Source organism: Miscanthus floridulus, chromosome 6 (genome assembly GCF_019320115.1).
Source record: "Miscanthus floridulus cultivar M001 chromosome 6, ASM1932011v1, whole genome shotgun sequence".
NCBI classification, from domain to species: Eukaryota; Viridiplantae; Streptophyta; class Magnoliopsida; order Poales; family Poaceae; genus Miscanthus; species Miscanthus floridulus.
The window spans coordinates 87,586,707-87,599,987 of NC_089585.1; the positions used below are offsets into that span (position 1 = coordinate 87,586,707).

The window sequence follows — 13,281 nt, forward strand, 5'->3', positions numbered from 1 at the left end:
TGTCAGATCCTGAGCTCGCCGTACATGCAGGCGCGGCAGTCGGCAGAAGCGGGCGGGCGTACCTGGCTCTGCCGCGCCCTGATTTGTGGCGCGGCAGGCCCTACCACGTCACCGGTCAGCGCCCCCGGTCTTCACCACGTCATCCTCCCGCCGCGCCACCATGTATAGCGTGGCACAGGCGTTTCGCCACGCCATGGCAATAGACACGGCCAAAAGTGATAGTTTTAGAAATAAAAAACAAACAATGTTAAATTTAAAATTAGTTTACAAAAGTGTTAAAAATAATAAAAAAATCTAGCCTGCCGGTGTAGGAACGAAAACACTCTACCTGCGGGTGTGTTCGACTTCGATCTGGTACTAACTCACTATGACTTACTGTGTACCCCAAGTGTTCAGCTTCTGGTAGTGTAAGATCTCTATTACATATACATATCTTCTCTAATTCAGTCCTGATCGACTTCAGTTCGAATAAGCCATGCATCATGACTCCTGGATGCTTGCATATATACCTATACCGATGATACCAGATCCACACTAATTCCTCTTTATTATTTTGTTGGAGAAGCAGTACGTGCAGCAGCTGATTGAATCGGATCCAGCGACAGCACTACTCTAGCTACATACTGATATACTCCATGGAAGATCATAAGACAGCAACAATTTCGCACACGTGGTTGGCGGCGATGGCGATCGCCGTTGTTGTCCCTATCGTCTCCGTCCTGATTCTGACCGCCACCAAGATCGGAAGAACCGTCGTCGGCCCTCCCAAGCGCCGAGGGCCGCCGGTGGCGGAGGGCGCTCCTCTCCTCGGGGTTCTGCCTGCCATCCTCACCAGGAGCTTGCAAGACGTGATGTGCGACCAGTACTCAAAGCTCGGCAGCGTGTTCACGCTGAGCTCCTTGGGAGTGAAGGTGACGTTCCTGGTGGGCCCCGAGGTCTCTGCCCATTTCTTCCATGCCGCCGAGTCGGATGTCAGCATCGGCGACGTCTACAAGGTCACCGTCCCGATCTTCGGCAAAGGGGTCGGCTACGACGTCGACCACGACACGCGGAACGAGCAGCACAGGTTCTTCGCCGACACTCTGAGGCCGGCCAAGCTCAGGAGCCATGCCCGTCTCATGGCTGGCGAGGTGGAGGAATACTTCGCCGCCAAGTGGGGGGCAGTCCGGGGCACGGTCGACCTGAAGCAAGAGGTCGAGAACGTTCTCCTGCTGATCGCGAGCCGGTGCCTGCTGGGGAAGAAGGTCCGGGATCACATGCACGACGAGGTGTCCTCTCTCCTCCGCGAGCTCATCGGCGGCCTGCACCTAGTCAGCCTTTTCTTCCCGTACCTCCCGACCCCGGCGCACCGCCGCCGCGACCGAGCACGCGCCAGGCTCGAGGAGATATTCTCCGGGATCGCCAGGCTGCGCAGGAGCTCATCGGCCGGCCGCGGCGCCGGGGACGACGACCACGACATGCTGCAGAGCCTGCTGGACTCCAGGTACAGAGACGGCGGCGGCACGACCGAGGCGGAGGTCACCGGCCTGCTCGTGGCGCTGCTCTTCACCGGCCATCACACCAGCACCACGGTCACCACCTGGACGGCGGCGCGCCTGCTCCGCCACGCGGAGTGGCTGCACGCGGCCACGGAGGAGCAGAGGCGGCTGCTGCTGCTGCAGAGGAACGATCCGAACGACGACGCTGCAGCAGTCATCGACTACGACGTCCTGCTCCTGATGGACGTCCTCCACCGCAGCGTCAAGGAGGCGCTGCGGCTCCACCCGGTGACCCCAATGATCCTCCGCCGCGCGCGCAGGGCGTTCACCGTGCGCACTGAGGACGGCGCCGAGTACGAGGTCCCCGAGGGGCGCATGCTGGCGAGCCCGCTTGTGGTGAATAATCTGCTACAGGGACCCTGATGTGTTCGACCCGGATCGCTTCGCCGCCGGGAGGGAGGAGGACAGGGTCGGCGACGACCTCGCCTACACCTCCTTTGGCGCCGGGAAGCATGCCTGCATGGCGCGAGGGCTACGCCTACCTGCAGATCAAAGTGATACTGAGCCATCTCCTCAGGAACTTCGAGCTCCAGCTGGTTTCTCCCTTCCCGGAGACGGAGAACATGATCTCCATGAGGCCCAAAGGGGAAGTCATGGTAAGCTACAGGAGACGCCCTCTGCTGCAGTAGTGCACTAGCTTGACAAGTCAATAAGCAATGCAGTGAACGGAATTTTATTTGTTGAGCCACAAATTAATCAGGGAATTGCACTGATTTGCAATAGTTTGGTAAAGCAACTCCCAATCTCAACTTTTTTAGTAGAAAATAAAGAAAAATCTCTCTTCAACGACTCCTTATTCTAGCTCCCGATCTGTCCACGCACATGGAAAAAGCGATCACTCTGTCCACAAACATACATGGACGCCGAGCGCTCGCTATCGCTGTTTTCATCCCTGTCATGTAGTCATGTTTTTCTCTCTCGCGCTCCAGTGGTGTCGTCAGGGAGGTGCTCGAGCAAGGCACGGGCTGAGTCCGTGAGGTATAGTCAGACTGCACGGCGAAGAGGGAGTCTGTCGTGCCTGCTGCTCTTATAGATACTTGGTACATTCTAAATTATAAGTTATTCTAATTTTTTTTAAAGTGTCAAAGCATTTCAAGTTTGGTCAAACTCCTCTGTTGCTTCGCTGCGTGGACTAAGTCGGGAGGTCGAGTCACGCTAGGGACAAGATGCCATATGAATTTTGGTTAAACCTGAGATGTTTTGACTCGAAAAAAAATAGAATGACTTATAATTTGTGACGGAGATGGGTTTAGATGTACTCCACATAGACGTACACGACTTAGGTGCATATTTGAGTCTCAATAAGGACAGAACGCTGGGCTCGCAGTCGCAGATATTAGTCCGGCTGGAAGCCTGTAATACTTACACAGATCCACTGAAAACTTCTTTCAGAGGGGTTCGTTACAAAGCAGAAGGACGAAACAAATCGCGGGCGTCTGCAACTCGCAGGGAATTGTGTGGTCGCCGCTTCAGCACTTGGGCAAATCCTTGGGCGGCGGCAAAGCCGACTGATCAGGGCCATTGCCATCCTCCACCAGGAAGGCCATCTTGAGGCCCCAGCTCGTGTGCACCTCGAGATGGCAGTGCAGGAACCAAACACCTGGATTGTCTGCCCTGAACCGGATGGCGGTCCAGCCGCCGGCGGGCACGCCGACGGTGTTCCTCTCGGGCGGGTCGACAAGGTTGTACTTGGCGGGGTCCTTGGCCGGGTCGAAGTTGCCGAGGCCCCTGCCGACGACGAAGAAGTTGTAACCGTGGAGGTGGAACGGGTGCGACTCCACGGACAGCAGGTTGGTGTCCTGCAGCACCAGCTCCACGGAGGAGTTGTACGCGAGCTTGCTCAGCCTCGTGCCCAGAGACGTGGCGAGCCCCGCCGTGAGCGGCACGCCCGTGTAGTTGAACCGCGCGGGCGGGCGGTCGGGGAAGTCGGCGGCGAAGACGCCTCTCAGCCCGCCGTAGTGCGCTTGCAGCAGCGCCACCCGGGGCATCACGAACGTGATGTTGTTGAGCGACGCCGCGAGGCGGGAGCCGTTCACGCACGACGCGCACGGGTCGACGTTGAGCCCGATGGTGTACAGCAGGTGGCGGTCCACGGCGCGCGGCACGTCGGCCGGGTACCGCGCCGAGTTGAGGCTGCGGAGCCTGTCGTGGAACGCGGCCACGGAGCGCGTGCTGTTGGTGTCGGGCATCAGCCGGGGCGCGGCGGGGAGGACGGAGGTCGGGACGCCGGCGTACTGGAGGATGGCAGTGGCCGCCTTGTTGTCTGCCGGGACGGGCACGTCGTTGAAGGGCTTGGCGGCCATGAAGTACCGCCCGGGCCGCTGGTCCGCGCGCACGAGCACGTTGGTGGTCTGGCCCGGCGAGAGCTGGATGGTGGACGCCGCCAAGGGCTTGGTGTAGGTGGCGTCGATCTCCACCACCGTCATGGTGTGCCCGGCGATCGAGAAGAAGAGCTCGTCGTTCACTGCAGCGTTGATGACCCGGAGGAGGTACGTCTTCCCCCACTGCACCTGCAGTGCGTACGTATCTGATCGACATGACATATGCACGGAGCATGGTTAGTAACACCAATACCTTGCCTCGTATCATTAGCAATGCAAAAGTACCAACAAGAACCCCACGCACGTTTCTCGGAGCACGGGAAGAGCGGGCCGGGTTTGCCGTTGATGGTGTGCGCGTCGGACGTGTTGGGCGCCATGCCAAGCATGCGTCCCTGCTTCTCCACGGCGTCCACGTCGGCGTGCCACCACTCGCCTGCATGCGACACCAACAACCAACCAGTACGATCGAGCGTCGTTCGTCAGAGCGTAACGCAATCTAGACAGTGGGTGGACCGGCCGACCGATCGGTCACGTACTCACGTACCCAGGATGATCTCGGCCTCGGCGTCGGGCTTGGGGAACGGGTAGGGGACGCCGCGCTCGGGGAGGACGACGATGGCGCCGTGGACGGTGGCGCGCAGCCAGGCGATGTGCGCGTGCCACCACAGCGTCCCGCGCTGCCCCGTGACGTTGAAGTCGTAGGTGTAGCTCCCGCCGCCGCCCTGGATCGGGCACTGCGTGACGTATGCCGGCCCGTCCGCCCACCCGTTCCGGCGCTGCTTCAGCCCGTGCCAGTGTATCGTCACGTTGTGCTCGACGCGGTTGGTGACGCGGACGACGACGCGGTCCCCTTCGCGGGCGTAGACGGTCGGCCCGGGGTAGCTGCCGTTCACCGTCACCATGGATTTCGCATGGCACAGCCGGCTCACGTTGCTCATCACGATCTGCATGCGTACGATCAAAGCGGCGAATTGTACGTATCCACAACCACAAAACCGCGAACAACAGCATATGTATACTCACGTCGAACTGGTATCTCTTGACGTCAGCTTGTGCAGAGAGAATGAGGACTGCAAGGAGGAGAGCCGAGAGCACCAGGGGAAGCCCGTGCCGAGAGGAGGCCATCGACATTGCAGCTGCAGAGGGCGATGAGAGCGTGACGGCACTCCGTGGCCGTGCGCGTTGCGTCTCCTTATATCTTCACAGACGCCGAGGCTCTGGCGAAGTGGGAAATCACTTAGCTTGGTTGAATAACAAGGAGCAGGAGCTGGAGTGGTGTGTGGTGAGATGCCCGGCTGGAACGGTCGGGAGAGTAACGCAGGGTCGAGGCAATGCGTGAAGGAAACTGTGATGGTGACATGAGTAGTGCGAGCGGGAGGAGTGGCAGCTGCAGAGCTGCTGGACATCAGTCGTCGGCGTCGAAGCGAACCGTATCGTTCCTCATGTATTCTTTTTTATCGTCAAAGCAGGGTTTGTTCTTGGGCCTCACTGATCGATCCTAGGTTGAACACCTATGTGTCCTTTGGCTTAAAGGAAACACTGACGTACGTGGACACACCATTTGCATAGTTGCTGCTCATCAGAAACAAAGGTTCTCATTGCTTGCTCGCCTTTATTGGGGCAAGCTATGGAAGGAGAGAAATGCGAGATGTCTCCGGGGCGCCGCCACCCAGCTACCGCAGCTACTTGCCATAATCAAGCATGAGGCGGGGCAATGGGTGCAAGCCGGCGCAAGACATATGGATTGTTTACTTTCTAGTATAGTAGCCTAAAAATTTTTGGGCACTTGGGAGGGCATGAGCTTCACTCTAATTTGTTGAGCCCCCTAGAGCATTACCACAACATTTGTAATCCAAAACTTATTCCTACTTAATGCAAATACGCGCAAGCCTTTTGCGTGTTCGAGAAAAAAACGTATTCTTGGCACCAACCAGCCATAACGGGCTGAGAGGGATGGCTGCTGGTATCTGAAAATCTTAACTCATGCCAAAATCTTTATCTGAACGGAAACGCTTAGACACGGGCATCCATCCTGTCGGACGCGGCATCCCACTCCGCTTCGCCCGCCTCCCTTATATAAAAACAAAATTTCTGATTTCGCCTCGCGCCGTGCGGCCGTCTGCCCACCCACTCCGCCGCGCCACCGCCACCATCTCCTGCGGCCCACTCCGGCACGCCGCCGCCGCGCATCCCCCACGATGCCCGGCCTCGTAGCGGCGCCTCCATCCCCAGCAAAGAGGAGGAATCCTCCACCAAGGTACGCTGCTAGCCGCCCCACCGACTACAGCTGCTGCTGGACTCGGTCGCCGGCGCCTCGCCTTCCGCCTCCAAGCTCCATGCGCGTGTTCGGAGACTGCAGCGGCACCTTCGTCCCCGTCGCGCCATGCCATGCTCCGTCGTCCATCGCGACCAGGCCAGACGCCAGGAGAGAGGGGCCATCGCTCGTCAGGCCCAGGTCAGGCGCAGGCGCAACTGGCCGCTGCCAGGCCGCTCCACCATCCTCTGCCGCTAGTGGCCGGAACCAGCCATTCCCCGCTTTGCTCTGCGTCGCACGAAAGAAGGGTGAAAAACACATGTTGCAAGTGTATATTTCAAGTGTTTCAAATGTTTCAGAGGTATGTTGCAATTGTTTCAGATGGATGTTGCAAAAGTAGATCGGGATGTTGCAATATGTTGCAATGGTTGTACACGTATGTTGCAATCTTCTGTTCTCAATGTTTCATTTTTTCCGACGTATGTTTTAAGTGTGTTTATCTAAATGTTGTATATGTTTTCACACATATGTTGCAAGTGTTTTATCTGAATGTTGCATATGTTGCAAGTGTATAATTCAAACGTAGGGTTGCAAATGTTTTTATCTGGATTTGCATATGTTGCAGTGTCCATACACATATGTTGCAGGCGTATGTTGTAAATGTTTCATCTGTTTCGGACGTATATTGCAGCAAATGGTTTATGTTGCAAGTGTTTCATGAGCAGGCGCGACAAGGTGGCATAGGTGGAGGTGGTCCCCTCGGGCGCAGCGGTCCCTGTGTGCACTGAAGCAGGCACGGCAGCAGGCGCGGAGCCCAAAGCTATATCCATGGGCATGGTAGCAGACGCGGTACACGAAGCTACATCTATGGACGCCTTGAAGGTATCATTATTCAAAACGGGCATACAGCAGGCGCGGGCATCGGGACGTTCGGGCGCTAGTCTCTCCCTTATCTGAAAGAAACTAATAGAATCGCCATTCTGCTACGTCGATTGCACTCGTTTTGGTAACTGCAAATGCACTTTACCCTGGAAAACAACCAGATAACGGGTATATATACATCTTTTTCCTGTTTTGGGGCGTGCGGGTACGGCGAGTGCTTCCTCGATCCTGAAATATACTGTATTTTCAGTTGTCTCAAGTCAAACTAGCATACCTTTGATTAAGTTCTTCGATGTATTTATAATGTCACGCAAGAGTATTATTAGGTACCTTATGAAATGTATTTTTATAGTTTATCTATTTGAGATCATGAATGTTAATACTTTGTTATATAAATTTAGTCAAACTTAGAGCAGATAGTACCATGCTTCGTGTGAACAGCGGTATCACACAAAGTGACAACATGCTATGGTCTTGTCTTCGAGTTGAAGAGACGATTATAAGTGGCATTCATCCTTGAGTCACGTAGAAGAGGAGACGGTTCGTCGGAAATATTTTGTTTCTTCGGAAGAGCAGGCTACCGATCAGAGTGGAAAGGTTGTTTCGCAGTTGGTGGGGCATCACCGCGCCGAGGTAAAAATGCTTTGACAGCTAGTGAAAGTGTAGAATACAACTGAGGTCTCACCGTTGCCAATGGATTGGCTTCAAAGCGAGACAGAGTCCTATATGAAACTAAGTGATGAAAATGGTCGGAAAACCTCTCAAGTGTTTTCTACTTCTACATTCGAATACGAAAACGAAAGCGAAAACGATAAAGCCGGATACGAAAACGAACACGAACTTACGGAATATCAAGAATTTCAAAAATAAACTAATTCGAGCGAAATTATGTCAAACACGGTCGTTATACGAAAAATCAATACAGAATATTGACCCGCAGGACCAAGTACATAACAATTAATAAGTGCATGACTAAGTAAATAACAATTAACAAGTCCAACAACTTTCCAAAAAAGTATCTCCATTTGACACCATGATTTTTCTAAGACAACAAGCGCTCGTACGCGATTAATATACTGTTGAAACTTCGTTTAATTTTTATGAACATCTTAAAGACTTCAAATGAAAAAAAAACTAGAAACTAGAAAGTTGTAGATCTCGTCGAGAGCTATAATTTTCATATAAAATCATCTTTATCCGAAATTGTATGAAAAAGATACAATTTTCTAAGCTGGACTTCTTGTGGGCCAAATTCGGTTTAAACCGAATTTTGAATTCGGGATATTCCGAATTAAAAGTAGAAAAGTAGAAAACGGTCGGAAAACGTCTAAACCGTTTTCATTCCGATTTTGAATTTGATGTTCCGTATTTTGAACCGAATTTAAATTTGTCCGAAAATACGAATTCGATCTGAACATAGAAAATGATGCAGTTTGGTACGGAGAGAGACTGAGTCCTGTATGAAACAAGTTTGTTCGCCGGCGCCCACGGACTCACCAACTGACCATGGTTCCCATACCGCAACAGATAGAAATGATGGAGACGTCCTGAGAGGACTGAATCACACGCACAGTTGCCACACAGCATACGATCAATTATATGGTGATATATGTAGCGTTTTCTACCGAAGCCACTCTTGTCCACCAACCCAAACTTTGGTGATGAACGGTGCAGCTTCAGCCTGCGACAGTTGGTGAGACCACGCAACTCTTCCGTCAGTTTTGGAGCCTTCCCCGTAGCACTGGTACTGCCCGTAGAACGCTGTCCTGCACACGGCCAAAACATACCACATGATTATTGAACCAGAACACGTCAGGATCGGAGCACGTATGCGAGATACAGTTTCAGCAGCTGTAATGTAATGTGCACCTCTGTCTCTGTTTGTCGGCGTCGCTCCAGTCGTCCCAGCCCTGGGGCCTCACCGTGCTGGACATGTAGCTGAGCGCAAAGACGACGCGGGAGTAGGGGCCCCAGGGGCGGCCCAGAATGGACGTGCCGACCCCGAGCCCCGTCAGCTTGCACCCGACGAAACTGAACCCGGTGTCCTCCGACTCCGACGACCTTTTATGCGCCGTGAACGCGCCGCCGGCCGGCGAGACGGAGTGGAGGTGGCACTTCTGCGCACGGCATACAGAAACGTCCAGTCTGAGGATGAAATTAAGGGCAATATGGATTTGATTTTGATGATCGATCGATGGATGGATCCACAAAGTACAGTACGTACATCGAACAGAGCCTTGCCATTGCCGAAGATGAAGTCGGTGGCCCCTTGGACGTAGCAGCCACGGTAGTAATGGCGGCCCGTATCGTCCAGGAGCGTGTCCTGGAACGACACCAACCTGCACCCGTAGAACGCCGCCCTGTCTCCGGCGACCCTCATGGCGACTGCCGGCCCGCTAGTCCCGAATGTGTTCTGCATTGCAAATGAACAATGGAACCAATCAAGATTCAAGACCGTGCTATATGTATGCATGCTAATAGTACAGGAACCAATTAATCAAGACTGCATATATGTGCACACCTGGAACGCTAAGCGCTTGGCGATGAAGTCGGAGGCTAGCACGGATACTGTCGGGCTCTCAGAGCCCACCCAGGACTCGTTCCAGGTGATGACGGTCGAGCTGGCGCTCGTGCCCACAAGAGTTATGCAAGGCTTGTCCACCACCACTTTCTCTCTGCAAATTTGAGGAGAGTGCAAACACAAGCAGCACTAGAAGATTATATTAGCTTGATCAACATGTGGATCCAGAAATGAACACGCACGCGTGTCATGTTGATCAACATGTAGCATCGTCGTTCACTACTACACTTGCCTGTACACTCCGGGCCTGATCCGGATGACGACGCTGCCGCCGGCGGAGCCGCCGTTGTTGTTGCTCGCGGCCGGTGCCGCATCGATCGCGTCCTGGATCCTCCTATGGTCGCCTTTGCCGGACTGGTCGACCAGGAGGACGAGCTGCCGCGACCACGAGCCCGTCATACCGCCGCCCACGCCGTCGTCTTCAGTAGCAGCGCAGAAGCTGCAGTCGGCGAGAGCCAGCAGCGCTGCTGTTGCCGCGGCCCTGCTGCTGCCCCGCGGCGCCTTGGCACGATTTAACAACATGCTCCCGAGTCCCGGACGATGATGATGAGTCGACCGTAAGGCATGCAGTTCGCTTTCGCGCGAATCGGTGCAAGATGAAACCAGACCGGTTTACATGTATACATACATATATATATATACTATGTGTAGCCAGGTCAACCGCTGGCTACATACTCCTACTTGTACTTGTACGTGCAAACGAGTTCTCATGCCTGCGCGGATGCGCGTGCGCTGTTCCGTTACGCGAGTTGGTGCCAAACTAGATACGCGCCAAACTAGGCACTGATCAAGTTGGTGCCTGCGCGGAGCCGCGGACTAGCTCTAGTACGTCGGAAAATCCACGCACATTTCACGGGATCGCAATTAGCAACTACTGATATTTATGCAAACGATCTAATAACCAGGCGTGCAATGACGGACTGCGCGCGAAAAGTGTTCGTGGTAGCTTCACTTGGAGCAAAGGAATTGAATTTCCTGATGATTGATCGATAATACTTGGCTTGTGGCGTCGGTCCTATCCACATGCATGCATGTAAAAAGCTGCATAGATATGTACACTTGCGGTCATCGTAACTAGAAGCACGTCTCGCGGCTGTTCTGGAATTTTTATTTGCTTTTTGTCTGCGACTGCGCCGGTCGAAATGTTTTGCGGTGTTCAGTGTGTTGCTTAAGGGCCAGCGTCTACTAGACTTTCGAGTTTAGGTTTTAGTCCCGATCATTTATAGGTCTAAGAATAAGACATAATTAGTTTTAATTGGAGCTACCAATCAGGACTAAAGTCCCTTGCCCGATGGCTAGAGGCATAGCTTTTGCAGAAGATGAGCAGGAATGGACCTTTAGTTCCGGTTGGTGGCTCAAACCGGGACAAAAGGTCATCCTCCAGTCCCGGCTGGAGCTACCAGCCGTGACTAAATCTCTCGGTTGATGGCTCCAACCGGGACTAGAATTCTACCTGTAGTCCGGGTTTATACCACAAACCGGGACTACATATCTCGGGCTATATACTTTCTCCTTCTTTCTCCCCTAGCCCGAGCCATTTCAAGATCTCTGTCTGCTCTTTGTTCTTACTCGTGGAAGGAATTCATGCTTGCGGGATTGGTGAAGACTTCATTCCTTCATCAATTCTTCGGTTCTAACGGTGACCAACTTCATCATCCCATGTTTCATCACTAACATGGCTCATTTCATGGTCCAGAAATAGAGAAATTTATGGTTTTTTAGATTAGGAATGATGGTGGATTTTTTTATTTATATACCATTGGAGCTCGAAATCACTTGATAGTTTGAATATAAAGATAAAGGAAGCTTATAGTAGCTCATCAAGACTAGTATGCACCTTTCATTGCCTCATTTCATGATGGTTTAGAAATAGTAAAATATAAGCTTTTTTAGTATATAGCTCATTTAATTTCATGGTTCACAAAATAAGAAATTTATAGTAGTTGATGAAAATGAGTATAGAAAGTCACAAATGGCGACTACTTCCGGGTCCTCAGCCTCGCATGGGGTCCCTAAGCGACTGAGGCCGGACCTCCCTCTCATTGCGTGCGGCAAGTGTGGGCAGAAGACTGTGAGGGAGTACAGGGAAAAGAAGAAGGGTCCCAACCAAAGGCGCATCTTCTACACGTGTCTGGATCGCGAAGTGAGTTATTTTTTTGTCATATTTTGTTATGGTTTGTAGCCATTTTTCGTGATAATTTTGATTAAAGTTCTTGATTTGTTGTTGTAATTTCAGTAGGATGACACTATATCATGTGACGGTTGGTACTAAGAGGAAGAGTATGTTGAGAACGTCCAAAAATCTCTTGCAAAGGCGACTAAGGTGACTGATGAGAGTGCACCTTTATATGATAAGGCAATGAACCAGCAGAAGAATGATCTGTCTATTTTAGTTGGAATTGGTCGTGAAATCCTTATTCTGCTGAAGTGCATTGTAGGTTTAGTTTGTCTCGTGCTATTTGGGATTGTCTACGTTGTATCAAGGCTTTAATTACTAAATTAATATTCGAGAGTACATGAAATAGCTGTGTGGTATAGGATATTAATTAGTCATGTTGATTGATGGATATTTTGGATCTTTTAATTAACTACTAATAGGCCTGGACAAAAAACTCGTAACTCGCTAGCTCGCTCGACTCGCTCGTTTTAAATTTTTAATTAACAAGCTAGCTTGATCCTGCTCGTTAATTAATGAGCTAGCTCGAGCCAGCTCGTGAGCCGTAATGAGCAAGTTAAATTTCACATCAGAGCAACTGAAATCGGCCCATATAGCAATATATCTCTCGGAGTCTCGGCCCAACCCAATATGGATGAAACCCTAACAAATATACACCACAGTTGACTCCACTTCCACCTCCCGAGCCACCATTTCCCTTTCCCCTCTGGCCCTCCCGAGCCACGGAGGCGCAGTCGGCAGTCTGCAGTTCCGCACTCCACACCGCAGTCAACGACTCAGCGCTCATTTCCCTTTCCCTTCCCGAGCCGCCGCACGCTCCTCTCTGGTTTCCCATCTGCACACGCAGCTCACCGGCTTGCCGGCATCTCCTTCGCCGCATCCCATCTCAAGCTAGTCATGGATGATGAGGAAGAAGTGCCAGGGATGCTTTCTTTGGTGGCGGCAAGTCTTTAATCGAGGAGCGAATTGAACGCAAGAAGATGATGTTGTAAGCTGTGTATGGATGAATGGAATTGTTCGTTAGTGGATCAGTTAATGGATTATATTCTCCATCGTTAAATTTATCTGTATCTTGTTTATTTCATTCATGCAAGTGATGTGTTTGCTCTGTACTGCATTTTTTGTGCTTTGGCTCGCAAGCCAAACAAGCTAGCTCGAGCTTACTAATGAGCCGAGCCGAGCTAGTCTTCTAGCTTGTTAGTGTAATGAGCCATAACGAGCTGAGCTATAATGAGCCGAGCTATGATGAGCCGAGCCATAACGAGCCGAGCTGGCTCGGTATCTAGCCCTAACTACTAATCATGCATATTGTATAATATGGGTTATTACAAGTTTTTAATGTGGTGTATGTCATGTAATGCAGATGAACCGACAATGGATGTACAACACGGACTGCTGCCCCTAGAGTTCATTAGGGGCATGCATGAATTCATAAATGTGGCCAAGGCAAAGACACTGAATTATTTCATGTGCTGCCCATGTGTTCTATGTAAGAATGAGAAGGATTATTCTTGCTCAAGGATCCTTCA

General features: G+C 52.0%; 1 protein-coding gene and 2 pseudogenes across 1 annotated transcript; 1 reads left to right on the forward strand and 2 right to left on the reverse strand.

The window, feature by feature from the left end:
- Positions 1-635: 635 nt before the first annotated feature.
- On the forward strand, positions 636-2,227 carry LOC136458544 (obtusifoliol 14-alpha demethylase-like; annotated as a pseudogene).
- A 621-nt stretch (positions 2,228-2,848) lies between these two features.
- Positions 2,849-5,010, reverse strand: LOC136458545 (laccase-2). The gene is made up of 4 exons (XM_066458492.1): positions 4,883-5,010; positions 4,404-4,803; positions 4,164-4,292; positions 2,849-4,065 (listed from the first exon to the last, which is right to left on the reverse strand). The coding sequence occupies exons 1-4, from the start codon at positions 4,988-4,990 to the stop codon at positions 3,008-3,010; spliced, it is 1,695 nt and encodes a 564-aa protein (XP_066314589.1). The 5' UTR covers positions 4,991-5,010; the 3' UTR covers positions 2,849-3,007.
- A 2,757-nt stretch (positions 5,011-7,767) lies between these two features.
- Positions 7,768-10,098, reverse strand: LOC136460790 (putative pectinesterase 11; annotated as a pseudogene).
- Between the last annotated feature and the right edge of the window lie 3,183 nt (positions 10,099-13,281).